Source organism: Malaclemys terrapin, chromosome 2 (assembly GCF_027887155.1).
Source record: "Malaclemys terrapin pileata isolate rMalTer1 chromosome 2, rMalTer1.hap1, whole genome shotgun sequence".
Taxonomy (NCBI): domain Eukaryota; kingdom Metazoa; phylum Chordata; order Testudines; family Emydidae; genus Malaclemys; species Malaclemys terrapin.
In genome coordinates this window covers 212502144-212522287 of record NC_071506.1, presented here as the reverse complement: position 1 = coordinate 212522287, position 20144 = coordinate 212502144, and the positions used below count along the sequence as shown (strand labels likewise).

The window sequence follows — 20144 nt, the reverse complement described above, 5'->3', positions numbered from 1 at the left end:
GTGACTGTAACTAGATGAGTGGAACCAAAAAGAATCAAAACATCCAGGCAGGAAGGAAAATCGTTCCTTGATTCCGCTGACCAATGGCGTTTCCATGGCCACGGAGAGGGTGGGACCCTGTTTCCTATTTCAGCATCAGCCTGTTGGGATGAGGTCAGGGACCGGCACCAGACATTTTAAAGTGTCGATGAATGGCTGGGTCGGGGGGCAGAAATGAAGGATCGCTGGGGTGAATTGGGTTTTGCGGGGAGCCGGGCCGGAAGACGGGGCTTGTCGGGCCCGCGGCTCGGCCGGCCAGAGCGGCTCAGGCGCAGGGGCGGGCGGACCGAGGCTCCTCGGGACGCCGGGGGGCGGGGTCTCGGGCGGAAGGGGCGGGGCCAGCGGGCTAGCCTCCCCGAAGGGGCGGTGTTCAGCCGCGGCCCAGGCACAGGTTCTCGCGTGAGGGAAGCGACCATGGCGGCGGACAAGGCGGGCGGTGAGTACGAAAAGCGCCCCGCTGACCCCGGCTCTGTGTTCGGGGACTCGCTCCTCCCCGCGCAGGGATCCCTTCAAAGCCTTGCTGTGGGCCTGTCCCCGTCCTAGCGGAGGGATATAAGCGACAGCCGCTTGCTTCGCCCCGGGGAGTAGTGTTGTGTCCTTCCCCCGGCGGGGGGCGAAGTAGGGCGGGCAGCCCCTTCTCCTTGCTGGGCTGCTGTCCCCTCAGTCGCGGGCGGAGCTCGGGTGCGTGACGCGCGTTCCCGGCCCCGGCGCCTCCTGCTGCGCCCTTGTGGGCGACTGGGTGATGCCCCCTCAGTCCCCGCCCCGGCTTCCTGGTTCCACGAGGGCGGCCCGTCGCGGGTGGGACGGCTGTTGGGGTCACGCTACGTGTTGGCTCCTACGCCGCTGGGGGGCTCCGTAGTTGCCTGGCTCCCTCAGGGGTCGCCTGGTGCCCAGTCTCGGGGAGGCCCCGCTGCCCCTGAGCGCTGGGGCCTGGCACTGGGGTTGGGGTGATTGGGTGGGACCTGGGGACCGGTGCCCGTCTAGGGGATGTTCTGCCTCGGGCCGTGCCCGGGATGAGATGCTGCAAGAAGCATCCTGCATCCCGCCCTGCGGACGGGTTCTGTCGCAGGGTGCTCGCTCTGAGCCCTGCACCAGGCACCCGTATCCCATGCTTGGAAGAATGGGATTTGATGACCCCGCCATCTCCACTTGCCTGACTACTGGTGTTGCTGCTCATATGCTATTAAAACAAATAAAAGGAAGTTCTTCTTTACGCAGCGCCCAGTCAACTTGTGGAACTCCTTACCTGAGGAGGTTGTGAAGGCTAGGACTATAACAGAGTTTAAAAGAGAACTGGATAAATTCATGGTGGTTAAGTCCATTAATGGCTATTAGCCAGGACGGGTAAGGAATGGTGTCCCTAGCCTCTGTCTGTCAGAGGGTGGAGATGGATGGCAGGAGAGAGATCACTTGATCATTGCCTGTTAGGTTCACCCCCTCTGGGGCACCTGGCATTGGCCACTGTCGGTAGACAGGATACTGGGCTAGATGGACCTTTGGTCTGACCCGGTACGGCCTTTCTTATGTTCTATTGCAATGTCTCTCGACCTTTCCAGACTACTGTACCCCTTTCAGGAGTCTTTGTCTTGTGTACCCCAAGTGTCACCTCACTTAAAAACTACTTGCTTTCAAAATCAGACATCAAAATACAACTATGTCACAGCACTCTATTACTGAAAAATTGCTTACTTTCTTATTTTTACCATATCATTATGAAATAAATTGATTGGAATGTAAATATTGTACTTACATTTCAGTGTGTAGTATATAGAGCAGAATAAACAAGTCATTGTATGAAACTTTAGTTTGCACTGACTTCGCTAGTGCTTTTTATGTAGCCTGTAGTAAATCTAGGCAAATATCTAGATGAGTTGACCCCGGAAGACCTCTGCATACCCCCAGGGATATGTGTACCCCTGATTGAGAATCACTGCTCTCTGTTTAAAAATCTGTCTCCTGTTTTTGATGCAGTGATCTCCTACAGAACTGAATTCCCTTGGCTGGTTCCATGGAATGCAGAGAACCGTTAACTCAGAGTTTTATGAAGCATTTCAACAAATGTTTACTAAAAAAACAAAAATCCTGAAGAACGTTGAATGTCTGATTTTAGTTCCCTAAATTAGGGAGTGCGGAGTTGGAAGAGGCTAAAAATTTATTGCTTTGTGAAAGTTTAGTATGGCCTCTGATAGTGGACTTGTCCTCTGAAATTAACTAGGCTCAGTCCTGGTCACAGTTTGGATGGGAGACCAAGGACCATCTTGGTCCATCCCACACTTTAAAACAAACAAACAAACAAAAAAATGCTGCATGAAGTAATACTAGTAAAATGAATTTCTACCCTGCAGTGAGTAAATCAACCTCCACATGCCCTGGCTCTGCCCCTCCCCACCAAAAAATTAAGGCCTGATTGTTGCTGCTGTACTGGGCAGGCCCCCTAAATAATACCCATGGTCCACAAAGTCCAACTAGCTTTGTGGTCCCTTCGGCCCAGCAGGATGGGGCTCAGGCAGTGTGGAGGGGGAAATGGCCAAGGTGTTCTTATGCTCTGGTGACTCTGTGCTGCAATGGTCCATTAGACCCTGAGCAGCAAGAGCACAAGTTAAAACAGTCCTGAGTACTGCCTTGGCCTGTATTCGGTGCTGAATTGGCCATCAGGAGCCTCTGAGGATGGGAGGGCAAGTTGCCTCTCTCACTGCACTGGTCAAGAGAAGAATTCCACTGCATGTGTGCATTCTAACATAAAACAAAACAAAATCTTGTGGGTGGGGGGTGATAGATGTGTACCAAATTGTCTTGTGCATGTTCACCTAGTTGTGTTGTGCATATTTATAAGGATGTACACTCTTCTTAAATAACAGGAGAACTTAAGACTTGCAAGAAAAACTTTTAGAGTGAGGGACTTATTTTTGCCTTAATTGAGTTTCCTAGAAAGGAAAATGCTGCTCTATCAAATTGATCAAATACAAATTAGTTATCAATCATATTATCATAGCATACATACTGTCATGTACTGTGCAATATTTGTCCACAACGGGGTGAGTTATGAATAGGGCTGTTGAAAACATTTTCTTGATACAGTTTTTCAAAAGAAATTTGGGAGTTTGACTAAATGAAATGTATTCAAAATAGCACTGTAGTGCCTCATGGGAGTTATAGTTCAGGTGCCTTATGTTCCCATTCTCCTCTAGGAACTGTGTTCACTGTCTGGACTACATCTCCTATGATCCACCATGGCCGGAGACTCTTGTAACATACCCTCTCCCCTCACCCAGAGTGGAGAAAGTGGTGCATCATAGGAGATGGAGCCCAGCCCATAGATGAAAATGGGAACATAAGGTACACAAACTGCAGCTCCAAAGTATGAGACATTGCAATGTCAGTTTGAACTGAATCTTTTAGGTTTTTGATATTTCATTAAAAAGTCAAAAATTTCCACAGACTACTTAGACAAAAATGAAAAATGTTTTTGTTGATATTTTCCACAGGGGGATAAACCTGTTTTCCAAGCAGCTGTAGATATGAACAATAACTTCACTTAGAATTAAAATGCTGTTGGAACTGGCATACAGTCTTTGACATTAAGCTTCCATTCTGCTAAAGTCCTAAGTCTTTTTTTATCAGGATGCCCACACACAGAATTCATATACCAATTTTAACTAAGGTATTCATTTTTAAAAATACAACGGAGAAGTTATGCATTGTGAGTAGTACTTACGTGATTTATTAGAACACTGCACTGAATAGATTAGTTTGAACTTTCATTGAAGGCTGCAAGTCCGACATTCTTGCTTTTCTACTTAGGTACTGGAAGGATCTTCAAGGTTATATGTTATGCTTAGGCAGTGTGGGGACTTTTGGTTTTTTTCTAAAGCAAATATGTTAGCATCTGTCATAGTTTATTCCACACTGTCCAAACCCATCTCTGCTAAGAGTCTTCCTTATTTTTTCTTTGGGAGGTGCTAGAGAGTAGTAATACACAATTGTTCATCTACCTAAATGGCACACTCATGGGGTTCCACAAGGGTCTTTTGTATCTACTCTTGTGTTCAATGTGCATATAAGGCATGGTGTGCTTTGGTAGAGTAAGTAGGCAGATGACATTCAGCTCTGTCTCCATCTCATTGGATTTGAACTATGCAGTTATCACAAATCCAGTGTCTGGCCACAGCTGGGGCTTGCAGAATTTACTATCTGAGACTTAACTCAGATAACATAGAAGTGATGTTTGTAGAATAAGGGAAACAGAAAAATCAGTGATGATGCTATCAGTTTCCTTGTATGAGGGAGGGTATGCATGCTGTTTATTACTCAAATTCATGTCTTCAGTGTCTTTAAATCTCTGGATGTCCAAGTAGCATTATTGTATATTAGTGTTTCCTCCATTGTGTGTGGCAAGTACCTGAAATGTCTTGGGTCAATCCTACATTAGATTGTCTTTCTCTTTGTGTGATACCTAGACAGTTGAGAAAAGCTGAGGCAACAAAGCCATGTTTACAAAGGAGTGGATGGTGGCAGGGTATGTCAGGGAGTATCCTGAACTCATAACCTGATTTAGAATGTGCTTGATAGAGAAAGGTAAGAAGGGCAAAGGGGATAAGGAAGAGCCAGAATTCAAGAAAATTAAGAAAACGTTAGAGAATATGTAAAAAGCAACAGAGAGTATGTGCAACGTTTTAAAACAAAACAAATAAATAAAATTCCATGTTTTACATTACTTGTGTCAAAGATAAAGCTCTTCCCAGTAGGAATCTTGTGCAGGCTTCAATAAACTTCTTGTTTAGGGGTTGTCTACATGCGCTGTCAAAGCCCACAAGAGTGGTGTGATTTGTAAACCATTCTACCTTATTGTGCTGTAACTGCTCTTTGTGGATCCTGCTTCAAACAGGACTACGTTAACACGAACTATATACCTGCTAGAACACTCCAGTTGGATCTACATGGGGCAGTTAGATTGCAGCATGTTAGTGTGCTTTACAAATAACACTCCTCTGACGCATTTTGCCATGCTGTATAGACAAGCCCTTAGTGTTTTGTACTATGCAGGTCATCAAGTTGCTCTTTTTCTATAATGTTACTATTTTGTGATTACAGAGGCTTGTCCCTTAAAATACGCCACAATTTCAACTTTTATTTAAGTATCCTAACTAGCTTTAGTAGTGAAGACAAACTGTACAGAAATTTACTGGTAGATTATCTGTGATCCAGCCTTCCATAGGAAGTATTTAAAGCAACTGGGAAACTGATGCTTTTCTGGGATAACTAGTTTAACAATTGCTTGACCAGTTTTTCCTGTAATTGAAGAATAAACACTACTTTTGGACTGAGTCTCACATGTGCCCAACTCTACTGCAGATAAATTAATAAAACAGGATTTTGTAATAGAAACTGGGACAGCCTTAACTACTGTGTTGCTTGAGGTGATGCTATAATCAGTGTGTGGGAATGCTTATCCTGCTTAGCAACTGTTATTAAGAGTCATTATCTGCAGCAGTCTTTTCAGTTCAGGTATTAGAAAAATGAATGCATCGGATATGTGAACCCTGGTTCCATGGAAATGCAGATAATCCAATATTTTCATGCTGTGAAATGGTGTCCTGATGCTATAAGCTGTTTTTTTTCATGATGGTGCAATCAATCCCTTGTTCTGGGACATTAAGGAAGCCTCAATTACTGTAGACAATGTGCATCGCAGAGAACTCTTACATGATGGATCCACCAATCAGTTTTGAGTCATCAACATTCTGAGGTTCTGTATTTTCAATTTAACACTTCTCAATTTACTGTTAATTGACTCTTTCACCAAATCAGGTGAACCTTTGCGGGGAATGGTGGCTTTCTGTGCCTTGCTACAGGATTTAGGGTCTCCTGCAGCATGGGACCAATTATGACCAGTTTTAGTAATCTTGTAAAGATTCTGGGTTAGGACCTCTTCTACTTGCTTCATACACAGAAATAACTTTGGTTTTGTTGGAGATGGAGTCTGTTAACTCTTGGAGTATGAAGGTTTTGGAGAGTTGGGCTCTATTGGCTTCAGAGGATGAGCCACAGCTGCTGGACTATGTCAACAGAGTGGGCAAGTTTGGGATAAGAGGTCTTCTACTATTTCTGTGGGCAATGGTGACTTCTTGTGGCAGAGCAAAGAAGAGATGTGGCAGTGGATTCAAACTCATTCTGATAAGAAACTATCATCAGCAGTGGAGATTACAAATAGTTTGGACTTGAATGAGACGGAGAAATTTAATAAAAAACAAGGTGAATGGGTAGTTGTACCATCAGCCCCATCAAAGAATATGGCTGGAGTTTGACTTGTCAGCAATGGAAAGGAAGGGAGAATCTGACACAAGGACTGCCAAGTCCTCAGCTTGTTTTGGAATCCAACCTCTAACATCATTCCAGAGGAAACTCGGTGTTGTTTAGAAATGCTAACAGCTGCATTTAAGAACCCCTTGTATTCTGTACATGGCAAATGTCTAAGAGCTAAATCTTTTTAGTAGTGCTTTTGTTATTACTTTTAAAAAGAAAAATATTACTTCCTCCAGAAAAGAGCTGAAACAATAAAACTAGGAGAAATGGATCAGGTTCCCAGAATGCTTCTGTGGAAGATAAATTGCAAAAAGTGAAGCTTAAAGAGTTGTCTGCTTCTTCAGTTCTGTACTAGCAGGTAAATTTTGGATAATACTGAAAGCCTTTTGAGATAAAACTTAAATAGCTGTCTAGCTAGCAAGTAAAAAAACCAATAGCCTTTTTTTTGTCAACATAGGTATCAGAAAGTTCCCGTCGCTTATCAGTGTTGGTGGTATAGCACACAGACTGCAAGGCTACCCAGTTATGAGTGGAATGATTTATTGGAGAATTGGAAAAAGAGGGATGATATGCTACATTCATACTTACCAAAATGTTCCACAAAAGAGCCCATCTCTGAGGTGCCTTTGTGCCTATCAAGTTGGTCCTCTTTCCAACAGAAGGTAGTTAAATGTATCAATTTGTAATGACAACCACTTCATAGAGAATTACTCTATTAACTAACAACTTCTTTAGGAGAGGATTTAATTTCTGTAAGTGTGTTTTAATTGACATGGTATGACAAGATTTATCTACAGCTTCCATTTTGTGAGAGTGGGTACAGATGTTATTTAAAGCCTCCCTCTTCCCCCAATTTATTAAATAAATTGTAGGGCCAGCTAAAGGATTTGTTAGATACCTACTTCTGGGTCTAAAATGAGAACTAACAATAAAAAGTCCCAGATTTATGTGGTTTATATGTTGGAATTCTACTCAACCACTCTGTCACCTGTGTAATGGTTTTTCAACCAAGGTGGCTGTTCTAAAGAAATCAGAAGAAGACTATGCATAGTGTTCTCAGCTATGGACTCCCTTAAGGAAGTATGGAAAAAACATGGCATGTCGAAACGTACGAAGGTGCGACTAGTAAAAATCCTAATTTTTTCCATAGCGATTTATAGCTGTGAATCATCGGGTGCTGATGAAGGCTCTTATGTATCTCCTGGCTGGAAAAAAGGACAAATGCCTGTGTTAGAAATATTATTGGAGAGAAGTGGACCCTCATGTTGGAAATTAACAGACATGGATTTATGTACTTTGGTCACATTAGAGATAGAAATAACCTTGAGAAAATTATTATAGAAGGAATGGTGGAGAGTCATCATAGTTGGGGGTGACCAGCGAGGGAATGGATAGATGGTGTATGGTAGATCACTGGATGGCCAGCTGCTGAGTGCTCGAAGTTAGCAATGGATTGTGAAGATTTCCAAAAATTGTGATGTAGTGTACTGATAGTCAGGCATCAATAAATGGATTTACTTGCTTCAGCTTTTAGGAGATAAGAGTTGAATAATTCACTCCTCCCTCCCCCCTCACACCAGTTTCACTTAACCGAGGAATTTTCTGGGCTATAACTTCTAACAGTTGGTCTCAGCTCAATGGTTAACTTTTTATTTTTGAATATTTGGCTAAATCTATTTCGGAGTTAAGCAGCGGAGGGGGGTGAAAGGAACTTTGTATTTGACTATTTTGTATGTACTCATTTAACTAAATATATTGGTTTCAGATTTTGCATTGAGTTTGAGGGAGGGGGAAATAATTAACTATTTTGAACTGTTAATAATGAAAGATGAATATTTGCACAGTTGCAAATAGGTATCTCTTAATGTGTTCCAAACTAGTTAATGGTTATACTGCACATGTATAGCAGATAGTAATTTGTAACATAAATACTCTGGGGCAACTTTTATTCCCTAGTGTTGTGGAGGGCCACAGCATTGTATAGTTACCTGCCCACAGTGCCCAACCACGAGATCTAAAGGAGGAATCAGAGCCATTAAGGGTACATCTACGCTGCAATTAAAAATCCACGGCTGGCCCATGCCAGCTGACTCTGGCTGGCAGGGCTCGGGATGTGGGGCTGTTTAATTGCAGTGTAGACTTTTGGGCTCGGGTTGGAGACTGGGCTGTGGGACCCTCCTATCTCACAGGTAGAACACAGTAGAGTTCTGTAGCAATCCTTATGTGTTCTAGTAACTGCTGAGCACTACCTGCAAAGTGCTGAGTGATCCCAACTCCAGTTGAAGTCAATGTGAATTAAGGTCACTCAGTACCTTTCAGGAGCTGGGGTTCTTGTGCTTTGAAAATCTTGACATTAGATTAGTGTAATTTTTTTGTGTTAATTGTTAATGTAAATATGGAATATTACAAATTTGAAGGCACTTTTTTTTTTTTTTTTGCCCGAGTCGGTGTGCATTATAACTTATTTCCAGGTACGAAAGGAGATGTGTTGCTATCTTTCTGTCTTCAAGCTTAACCAATAAGTGGCTTACCAAGTGTCACTTCATTTCCTAATGTAAAATTTTCATTAATAAGACTTCTGAAGTGTAGATGTCCATAGCTGCTGTTGCCTATTTATTTTTCTCATTATATGGGAATGGGCAATGGCAGATGCGCATGATATGGCAATGATGACATGATAGATCAGTGGTCTCCAACCTTTTCATGCACAAGATCACTTTTTGAATTTAGACTCAACCCAGGATCTACCCCGCCACTTCCCTGAGGCCCCACCCCACTCACCCCTCTCTCCGTCGCTTGCTCTCCCCCACCCTCACTCACCTTCACCAGGCTGGGGCAGGAGGTTGGAGTATGGGAGGGGGTTCACCGTGTGGGATGGGGCTTCGGGCTAAGCCTGGGACTGGGGGTTGGGGTGCAGGAGTGAGCGGGGTTGGAGTGCAAGCTTTGGGAGGGAATTTGGGTGCAGGGGTCATATGGTCATACTGCACCTAATTTCATAGAATCCACTGGACATTTCATGAGTTTTACTTTTTATTAGTGTCATTTGTGGTTTATAGATCCAAAGTCCTTCAGGGATTGTCACAAATCAGTGTAACATGCTCAGCTGTGGGGTGTGCATTGGCTGAGCCTGGGGCAGGGGGTTGGGGTGCAGGAGTGAGGGGTGTGGGCTCTGGGAGGGAGTTTGGGTGCAGGAGGGGGTTCCAGGCTGGGGAAGGGGGTTGGGGTGCAGGACGGGGTGCAAGGTGCAGGCTCCGGCTGGGAGGCACTTACCACAGGCGGCTCCTGGTCGGCAGTGTAGTGGGGCTTAGCCCCACGCCACCCCCGGAAGTGGCTGGTTGCTGGCACATCTCTGTGGCCAGTGGGTGGGAGGGGGGCAGCGGGTCTACATATGCTGCCTGTGCCCACAATTGCTGCCCCTGCAGCTCCCATTGTCCAGTTCCCGGCCAATGGGAGCTGTGGGGACTCCTGGGGGTGGCGGGCAGCACGCGGACCCACCTCTCCATCTCTTTCCACCCCCCACAGAGAGTCACAGAGATGTGCCAGCAGCCAGCCGCTTCTGGGAGTGGCGTGGGGCCGGGAAAGGCAGGCAGCCTGCCAGACCCATGCTGTGCCGCCGGACTTTTAGTGGCCTGGAGATCACGATTGACTGGCAGAGGCTCCAGGATCGACCAGTCTATCACGATGGATGGGTTGGTGACCACTGTGATAGATGGTACTGTGTAATTTACAGATAAAAGCATAAGGTTAGATAACTATGGATAATATAGATTAATATTTTAGTGTCTAGTGAGAGGAAGAAAACAGTAGATTTATACAGCTCCCCATCCACAATAAAATGACAACAAAAAAATAAATTAGTGTAAAACTGAAACAGCAAAACATGAGAAATAGGAAACCCTTATCTTCAAGGGTGAAAAAACATAGTGGTTCATGTTTGAGACTAACAGAAGTACTGGGAGCATAAGCTTTCGTGGGTAAGAACCTCACTTCTTCAGTCTTGCATCTGAAGAAGTGAGGTACTTACCCACGAAAGCTTATGTTCCCAGTACTTCTGTTAGTCTCAAAGGTGCCACAGGACCCTCTGTTGCTTTTTACAGATTCAGACTAACACGGCTACCCCTCTGATATCTGATAGTGGTTCATATCATCTTTTGGGTTTCAGGACTATATATGTGGTTTCTATGCAGCGTGCATCTTTTTAATATAATGCTGCTAGATAAACTTATTTCAGTAATATCCTAGTAATTGTTTTTGCCAGCTATTTTCTGTGAATATAAAAATCCCGTACTTTTAAGAGTGAAATCTAAAATGCATCCTTTTATGTATGAGTTTACAGCTCTTAGTTACTCAGTTTAAGATACACTGCAAAATCGGTCGTGATGTGATGTCTATACATTATAAGTAACTTAGCAAGGGAAGGTTATTGTTCCCATTTTCAGCAGAGGAATTCTAGGTTTCAGGGGTGAAATTTTCATTTCCAAGTTATTGTACTATCAGTTCAGAGTTGAATTTAGCTTTTTACAGTGTTGCTATCATTGCTTAAGGTGTTTTGGGCATGAGTAAGAAGATCTTGAGGGAAAGGCATGGAATGTGTAATGGAAGAAATGGAGTTATGTTTATTAACCTTAGTTACAAATATGATAACTAACATATTCTCTACTCTTCTGTTTGTTTTGCAGATCAGGGAACTGAGAAACATGAAGGAACAGTTACTTCCTCTGGTATTACTGATCAGGAAAAGGAGCTGTCAAGTAGTGCATTACAAGCTTTTAATGTAAGAAAAGGCTTAAGCTTTAAAACTTTCTGTTGAACTTATTTGATTATTTTAAACTATAACCTGGTAACCAATTTGTTCCTTTTTTTTTTTTTTTTTTTTTTTAAGAGTAATAATAAATGTATCAACAACATAAATTCAGTCTAAATTAGTAGCAGACTTCATTTTAATATAGTGACATGTCCACTTAGATTAATCAAAGATATCTGATATAATGTGAGAAGACTCTATGTTTAGGGCTCTTGAATGTAGGGCAACCAGAAACATAACCAACTCTTTCTCTTGGTTCCCAGTGCTCAGTCACTATCAATGCTATGTGATTGGTGAGAATTGGGTAAAATAAGCATACAGCTATTTTGTGACAGTTCTGTCAACTCTGTGTGCACGCACTGAAGAAAAGTTTCCATAATTTTAGCTAGTAATCTGTGGACTTCAAAATATTTTTAAAAAGCAAAGTTCCTGTATCATTTTGGCTGTCCTGCTGAATATACTTTTGTAGTAAAGTGACCTGAACAGTACACAACATTTTAATGTCCACATAAAGGACTTACACACAGTAATTTGATAACTTGTGTTCAGTACCTCTTCCTATACTTCCTGGAAGCTTTTGTTTGTATATTTAGTAATGTAAAGACTCAGGCTGCAAGCTTTTTAATTATATTTACCTCTTACTTCATATTTCATTCATGTTTTGTATTCTGTAGCTTATGGCTGTTGGAGGTATGTTTCCTTTTCTTTGTTTTTCTTTGTACTTACTTTTTTCTACCTTGAATTTCATAAACCAGTTTACTTCTGATATATATAGTTTATCCCAATCATTTGAATTTGTTGTGTTGCTCATTTTAGATGTCCATCCTCCTTTTCCATTGTATAGATCATATGCCAATATTGCTTATACAATATTGTTATATAAAATGAACAAAATTGTCCTAATATAGGCTCTAGTGGCATTTTGATTACCACCCTCTGATTTCTCAAGTGATTCCACATCCTATTGTCTTATCTTAGGTATCCTTAACTTTTTTTTCTTCTTTGGATAGTGGGAAAGGATTTTTTGAGCTAATTTAAAATGATTCAAACCAGTTTTGAATGACCTACTGCTACCTTTGTTATTGGTTCTAATATGGACCCAGCCCACCTTGCTTATCCATCATGATCTAATGTCTCTGTACCTAGAAGACTTTTAACATATCAGGTTCTAAGGAGGTGACAAAAGAAGACAGAACCACATCTGCACTTCCATTTGTCAGTATTGCTTAGTGTTAAGTTGCCCATAAATAACCTTGTCAAATGTTTTTGTCATTTCCCTTACTGGCAGAGCTCCCTGACAGGAGGATGCTGAGAGAGGAGCCCAGGGGTGCTCAGTGTAGTAGGATCAGCAGAAGGGAAAAGAGTAATATCTTGTGTAATATCTTGCTAAGAAGAGCTCAGGGAGACCCAAGAGAACAGTATTAGACTTGGAGTGCATCAAATGGTGGCAGAATAGGGAAGGACCCTGCAAGCCTGACAGGTCAGATAGGAAGTAGTCTCTGGATGAAGAGAGGAGAGGAATTTGAGGCCAGAGAAGATTACCACTCCTGTATAGAACTTGAGGCTGGAACTGGAGGAGGAGGGATTGGGTTCCCCTACACCTCAGCAGCACCACCTCCAGGTGGTGCTGCTGAAATTTGTGCTACCCAGGGGAGAGAGCAATTGACTATTGTGAAACCCTGCTGCCTAAGAAAGCAATTGCTTGCACCTGAGAGGCCAAAGATAATTTTGCTGTGTCATAATAAACCAGACTCCAAGTGGAGACTTACTCAAAACACATGGGTATGTGCAAGTCGGAGGAGAAACTGAGGCCTTGATGACCAGTTGCTGGAATACACCAACCCTGTTGCACATGCCCTCAAAGGAGTTGTAAAGTAGTTTATTTAAAGCTGGATTATTAAAGTTGGTAGACCTCAAACTTCACCTGCATTTTTTTATGTCTGTTTGCATAGGCTAAAACTTTAATATGTTCCCCACTCAGATGCCTCAGTGTTTTTTTCCCCTCAGAGTTACAGCCTAATATTTTATAAGCAACTCTACAATAACAAAAAAGTGTGCTCATGACTGGAGAGGGGTTTGTGAAAATTCAGTCAAGAAAATGGGTTTTAGTTTCAAGATTCCATAGGGCTAATATAAACAAGGACGAATAAATTAGAAACTTCCCTTTCAAATAATTTTAGGATTCTTCCATTTCAACTCTTCTTTCACAGATTTCTTTCAATTTCTTTGAATCTTGTGCTCAGTTTTAGACTTGTTTCCCATATTAATTTTCATCAGTCTCCCATTACAGCACATCTTTAGTTACACCTTTAGTTATATTTTGTGTTTCAGCTCGGCAGGAAACAATTGTCTTTATAGGTGTGAAGAGTGGAAATACAACTTTATTCTATAAACCGGAAGAGAGTACTTTTATATTGAGTTACTAACGTGTTGATTAAACCTTATTTTTTCCTATTGTTGATGTGTATGTGCCCACTTACAGGCTGGGAATTATGATGCTTGTCTGCAACATCTCATCTGCTTGCAAGAAATAAACAAAGATGACTACAAAATAACTTTGAATACAGCTGTTGCAGAGTTCTGTAAAAGTAATCAGACTACAACAGACAACTTGAAACAAACACTTAATCAACTGAAGAATCAGGTAATGCAAGAATAGTGAGTAGCTTTTTGAATTCAAGTAGCATCTTCCTCTTACATCATGGTTGGGTCCTCTACCGGTTGAGGGAACAGGAAATCATTTGTGAAGTTATTAGATAGAATAGTGTCTTGGTTATTAAAGTAGTTTTATTTTCTGTTTTTAATTTAATTATTTTTGTAAATGCTTTGTTTATATCAATACTTATCATTAATACCATATAAGAGTTTATTAGCCTATGAGTAGCAGGTGAGATTTTCTTTATCCTCATACGTGGATCACTCTATAACTTTTAAGTATTGTTTCCAAATATTGGACCCTCTTTCTCCCCCTCCTCCCCCCCACAGTGAATATAGGAAAGCTGAATAAATTACCTTTTTTGTAGGTTCATTCAGCTGTTGAAGAAATGGATGGCTTAGACGATGTTGAAAACAGCATGCTTTACTACAATCAAGCGGTTATTCTGTATCATCTGCGACAATACACTGAAGCAATATCAGTTGGAGAGAAGCTTTACCAGTTTATAGAACCTTTTGGTATGTAGATAGGAAGGCAAAGTTATTTCCTATTTTTGTTCCCCTCTGGTTTAATGGCTGCAGACTGTTAAACTGTTTCTTGACCTAAAGCTTCTTGGTGATTGATTCTTCTGATTAAGTTACATGTGTGTATTCTATAAATATGAATGATCTACATTAGCAATTGATACACACACACACACACACACACTAGCTGAGATTTAGAAATAAAGAAGGTGCTGTATGTGTATATCAAGAGAAGCATGATTCAAACATGGGGGCTATGTCTTAAGATAGCAGTAGAACATAAAAATATGTTGAATATGAAATGGATGTTAAGGGGTTGACTTCTTTCCGAAGATGCACGTGCAAATACCATGATTGTGCATGCAGAATCTTATATGTGCATGAACAAATGGGCAGTTAGTCATATAACTAGATACTCGTGTGTGTATGTGCGGGCGCACGCAAATAATCTATATGGGCACACAAGCTGTAAGGAACTGCGATAACCAGACATGCCAAACCCACGGGGGAAAAAAATGCAGAAATTGGGCTTGGTTTTGGCTTAATTGGCTTGAGTTGCTTTTTGGCTAGTTTATGGCTTGTAGCTTGTTGCTGCTTCTTTTTTTGATCGGCTCCCTGAAAGCAGGGGTAAGGGTGGTAGAGAGTCAGGGGTGTGCAGCAGGACCACCACAGTCCCAGACTGCACACTGCGGGGGATCTAGTCACATAGAGTATTGGGGTTCTTAGAGATTGGCTTGTTTTGGCCGTGTTTTGAAATGGGATCATCTTGATTTTTGGCTTATCGTGAAAGTCGGGGTGCTTGTTTACTGCGTGAAAGTTGGCAACTGTGGCGATAACTTGTATGTAATTGTATGCACCCGCCTTTGAAAATTAAGTCCCACATAACTGTAAACAGTGGCCCTCTGTGTAGTGGAATGGTGCTGTGCTTGTCTGGTAGGGTTTATAAACCTTGCTGAAGTGTTAAGGTTGTTTGCTGATGCATACTCTTTTGTGTGTGTGTGTGTGTGTGTGTGTGTGTGTGTATTCATCAGTAAATCCATTAAGTGATAGGAATGGAAGGAACAACACATTGACAATTTTTGATATACCAGCTATCATACTGATGTATGATATCATACATGAACTTAGGGTTCAGTCTCAAAGGCATCCATGCAGAAACACTTAGGGCTTGTGCAGAGTTCTACTGACTTTGATGGGATTCCATGTAGCCATATAGGTCTGCCTACGTTGATCCCTTTAGGGGATTGGTTCTCCAGTGCTTATTAGTTAGACCAACTTTCAAAATTAATTTTTTTTTTTTAAGAGGAAATGTTTAATTGTCTCAATTTTATATGCTTTACTATTGACAGGTCAACATTTTTAGTGTTTGTAGGTTTGTTCATCAGGATCACCGTATGTAGTGCATTCAAATTAATTTTAAAGCACTTCATGACAGTGCTTTATGACTAACGTGGGGGTGTTTTCACGTTATGTGTTAGTGGGGGCTACATATTAAAACTATAATATTTCTTTCTCTTTTCTTTGTCTGATGTAGAAGAGAAGTTTGCCCAGGCTGTGTGCTTCCTGCTTGTAGACTTGTATCTGCTAACTTACCAGGCTGAGAAAGCCTTGCATCTGCTTTCTGTTTTGGAAAAAATGATTTTACAGGGAAACAATAACAAAAATGGAAAAAATAACGAGGTGAGTATGTTTCAGAGGACCTTATTTAAAAAAAACAACAACTCCTCTTGGATTTATTAATGGCAATATGCTTTGGGCTAATCCAAAAATAATCAATAGCTTTTTCAAATAGTTTAAAATTTAAACTGTTAGAATGGTTTTAATCTTAGACTGCCACTGGTCTCTTTGGTAATTCTATTTAATTGCATGTGGCATGTATATATTCCCCTGTATCCCACTACAAACTGAGTCTACTACTGGCAAAGGATTGAAAGGTGTTTCCTATTGTCAGATTTTTGCATTAGTGGGACAGTTATGGTCTTTAGGGTCAAATATTCCCACTTTGTCTCCCTGGCTGACAGCTCTGAGCTGTAACCAAGAAGCTATTGCTTTGGACTGCAATTCCTTTGACCCTGAGCCAGGGAAGTAACTAGTAGGTCAGAGCGGAATTACCTCTGCTTGTTGAGGAATCAGAGGAGTCCTTGAGTATATGAGACAGATGTTCATGTGTCTCTAGTTGGGGTGAAATCTGCTTTAGTTGGAACTGAAATTCTGCTACTAAGAAGTACCCTTTTTTGAGTAAGAAGTGGATTGAGGTTAGACAGGGATCTAACTGAATATAGAACACTTCTTTGATAAAGGAAACTAATCTTGTCTATCTTTAGTGTACAGTAACTTTACTGAAGAGTCTAAAGGAGAATAGAAAGTCACTTGACATGAAAACCTAGTTTTCAGAAGCTAACGATGTATAGATAAAATGTCCTTGGCTTCCTTATGTGTTAGGTGGTTTTTAAGAATTCACTAAGTGCCAGAATAGGATGTGATGATATTAGCTATGACTGAGTTTTCCTTTTTGGGACATTGATTTCCCCTCTGATATTAGACCTAAGAAAAATAAACCCGTACACTGGATTAAAGATGAAATCATATTTTCTCCTTTTAATTTGTGTTCAGATAGGTAATAATACAAATAAGGAGTCATCTAATCATAGAGCTGAAAGTGGAGCTTTAATAGAAGCTGCAAAATCTAAGATACATCAGGTAGGAAACTCTGATGTCCAGAATTAGATATTTATATGCAATTTAAAATTGATGATGTTCTCATTTATCTTTATTAAAAAGAGGTATTGCCTACTATGAATCTAGTTAATCTTTAAAAATCAGTTTAAAAGAAGTTTCAGATACTACACCTGCTCCTGAATTCCCTTGTCTATGTGTAAAACACCCCACCCCCAGCATCTGTATTTTAATTTCTCCCCTGTTTCTGTAAGATCTACATAAGTGAGGGAAGCTGACTGAAGAACAAAGGGGCAGAACTTCAAATGGTATTAATTGTTGTAGCTCTATTGATTTCAATGGAGCTATGACAACTTATACCACAGTGGAATTATGACAGTTTATACCAACTGAGGGATCTGCCCCAAAGTACTATTAAATGAATAAAAAGAAAACTGAAAAATAAGTATTTTCCTCTGATCTGTCAGTTATAGAGGTTACTTATCACAATAGTAACAAAAAATTGCATCGCTGAGATTTTTTTAAAGTTTAAGTTTTGGAACTTGTTACTCAGCCATTATACTGAATCTCTTTTACAATCTATTTTGCAGGATTCTGTAGGAGTTATTTTGTTAGAAGCCTGTAATTGAATTTTCTCTTTATATTTTGAAGAGGAGTTTTATTTTTTAGACCGTTTTTAAATAGTTTTTCTTAATGTATATAAGTACACCTGTACCCCGATATAACACGAATTCGCATATAACACGGTAAAGCAGCGCTCTGGGGGGGGCGGGACTACGCACTCCAGCGGATCAAAACAAGTTCAATATAACGCAGTTCCACCTATAACGCAGTAAGATTTTTTTGGCTCCCGAGGACAGCGTTATATCGGGGTAGAGGTGTACAATATTGTGTAGTAAACTTGGGCATGTTGCATTTTACAGATTACATCAAACTGCATAATTTACTAAAGTGTTTTAAAATGTTAATTTTTAAAATTATACTAATGAAATTTTTTGTTAATTTAACAGTATAAAGTGAGAGCCTATATCCAGATGAAGTCTCTAAAAGCATGCAAAAGGGAGATTAAATCCGTTATGAATACAGCTGGAAATGTAAGCTTCTTTTTTTTTTTTTTTTTTTTTTTTTTTTTTTTTTTTTTAAGCATATTCTGTTTGCAATCTAGGTCAATTCTTTGTCCTAAAACTAAACTTGTTAACTTTATTTCTGTTATAAAGTTTGAGACTCAGGGGAAGTGTCTGAAATAAAAAGAGCTTTAGCATTAGTCTTGTTTATAATTTACTTTTGTATAATTGCAACTCATTATTATGGAATTATTATTTGGATTGGCTGATTTATGTGCTCAGAAAATCATGCTTAGGATTTTTATTAATTTAAGATATAAACGTTTAAAAAAATGAGGCACTTTATAAACAAACTCTAAAGCGTGGATTATAATAACCTTAATCAAAGAGTAAGCAACTCCCAACAGAATGTAAATTTGTCTAGAAAAGTTATGGAAGTCTAATCTCTAGTTGATGCAGTGAACTTTATTCGCTGACTAGAATAAGTTTTCCTGGTCATTGATAGGATTAAACTATTCTGTAGTTGGTCAATAAGAAAAATAATTTTGGGGTACTAAAATCTGTTGTTTCAGTTGAAGCTTTTCAGAGCCTTTCATTTTGCTGGGGGCAGTATGTCCAATATAGTTCACTTTTGCAGAGCTGGAAGAAGACACATTCTAGTGCATTCTTTCCGTGTGAAGAAAATAAGAATGTTACAGAACAGTTTGTATGTGGTTGTATTTTTCAATATTTTTTTTTAAAGCAGTTACAAAAACATTTAGTTAGAAGTTAAGGTGAATTGTCGTGGATAGCTATGTGAGTTCTAGGAAGAGAAAAATGTTAACCATACGTCTGAGGAACACATTTTGCTGCATTAAAATAAACACTTCTGTTTTCAAATAGCAACAATAGTCAATAAACTGTGACTATTACAGTTTAACATAACAATTGATAAGTAATTGTCCTAAAGCAATTGATAAGTAATAATTTTTGTTTTCTTCACAGTCTGCTCCTTCTCTCTTTCTTAAGAGCAATTTTGAATATTTGAGGGGCAATTATCGGAAAGCAGTAAAACTGTTAAACAGCTCAAACATTGCTGAACATCCAGGATTCATGAAAACAGGTAAAATAAAGCATAAAACTCTGATTGCGCAACCACTTACACATGTGCTTATCTTTACACACAAGTAGTCTCATTGAGTTCAGTTTTAAGACATTTTCCTGGCGCATAAAATCCATTTTTTTTTATATTTTGTATGAACTGGGTTTTCCAGTGTTTTAATTCTCAGAGTTCAGTAAGACTACGCACAAGCGTTCAAGTTAAGCATGTGTGTAAGTGCTTGCAATGCTGGGGCCTGAAATACCATGTGTTGTGTGTGGTTTTTTTTTTTTTTTTTTTTTAAATCTTCCTTAACTCATTTTCCACGTCCTTTTCCTCCCAGCCCCTAAAAGTTTTTGTGTCTGTTTAAAACAAAACTCTAATCCAGCCTAGCAGATATTTAGGAGTGTTGCCACATGAAGAAGTGAGTGGTGGGTGTGTGTAAGTGTAATGCCTATGTTTGGACCAGTAGAAAGTAGAAGTATAATGGAAGATGAGTGTGAGGTTCTATGCTGCGCCCGGGGAGAAGTTATAGGAGAAGCGGTGCTAGCTGTGGGGTGAATTCAAAGTTTGCATGGAGTGTTGGGGTTGCCTCAAATCTTGTGGAGCTTAAACTACTTGTAAATATTTGTATCTTCTTTCAAGTGAGATGGAAGGCATAAAAATGGTATTTTGGCCAATATTGGTATCTTAAAACATTGGAAAACCCAGTTCATATGAATTATAAAACTGGGTTTAATGCAAGAAAAGACCTTCCTGTGTTTTATAATTTAAATAATATAGCCATTAAATGCTCTTTCTTCCATAAAGTTTCATACTCGGTGTTTTTGTGCGACACTTCTTAAGATGCTCTGTGAAACCTCTTGCATCACAAGGATGTTTCTTCATCTAGCAGGAATTGATGGAGAAATGGCAGCTACATGAATATAGTCATGGAATCTGCCTTGGAAATATCACAGTTCTCGGACTACTTGAATAGACACAATTAAATAAATATGAA

At 40.3% G+C, this 20144-nt stretch overlaps 1 protein-coding gene across 3 annotated transcripts in view; it reads left to right on the top strand.

The window, feature by feature from the left end:
* The first annotated feature begins 387 nt into the window (after nt 1-387).
* CNOT10 (CCR4-NOT transcription complex subunit 10) overlaps nt 388-20144 on the top strand; it is a 56426-nt gene continuing 36669 nt past the window's right edge. For 2 of the 3 annotated variants that reach the window (XM_054019840.1, XM_054019839.1), the window contains exons 1-8: nt 388-475; nt 11022-11116; nt 13629-13790; nt 14170-14320; nt 15861-16006; nt 16940-17026; nt 18013-18096; nt 19051-19168. In XM_054019840.1, the coding sequence (XP_053875815.1) occupies nt 454-475; nt 11022-11116; nt 13629-13790; nt 14170-14320; nt 15861-16006; nt 16940-17026; nt 18013-18096; nt 19051-19168 (865 nt within the window). In that variant the 5' untranslated portion in view covers nt 388-453. The remainder of the gene's footprint in view (nt 476-11021; nt 11117-13628; nt 13791-14169; nt 14321-15860; nt 16007-16939; nt 17027-18012; nt 18097-19050; nt 19169-20144) is intronic. The other variant, XM_054019841.1, reaches the window with a different exon arrangement.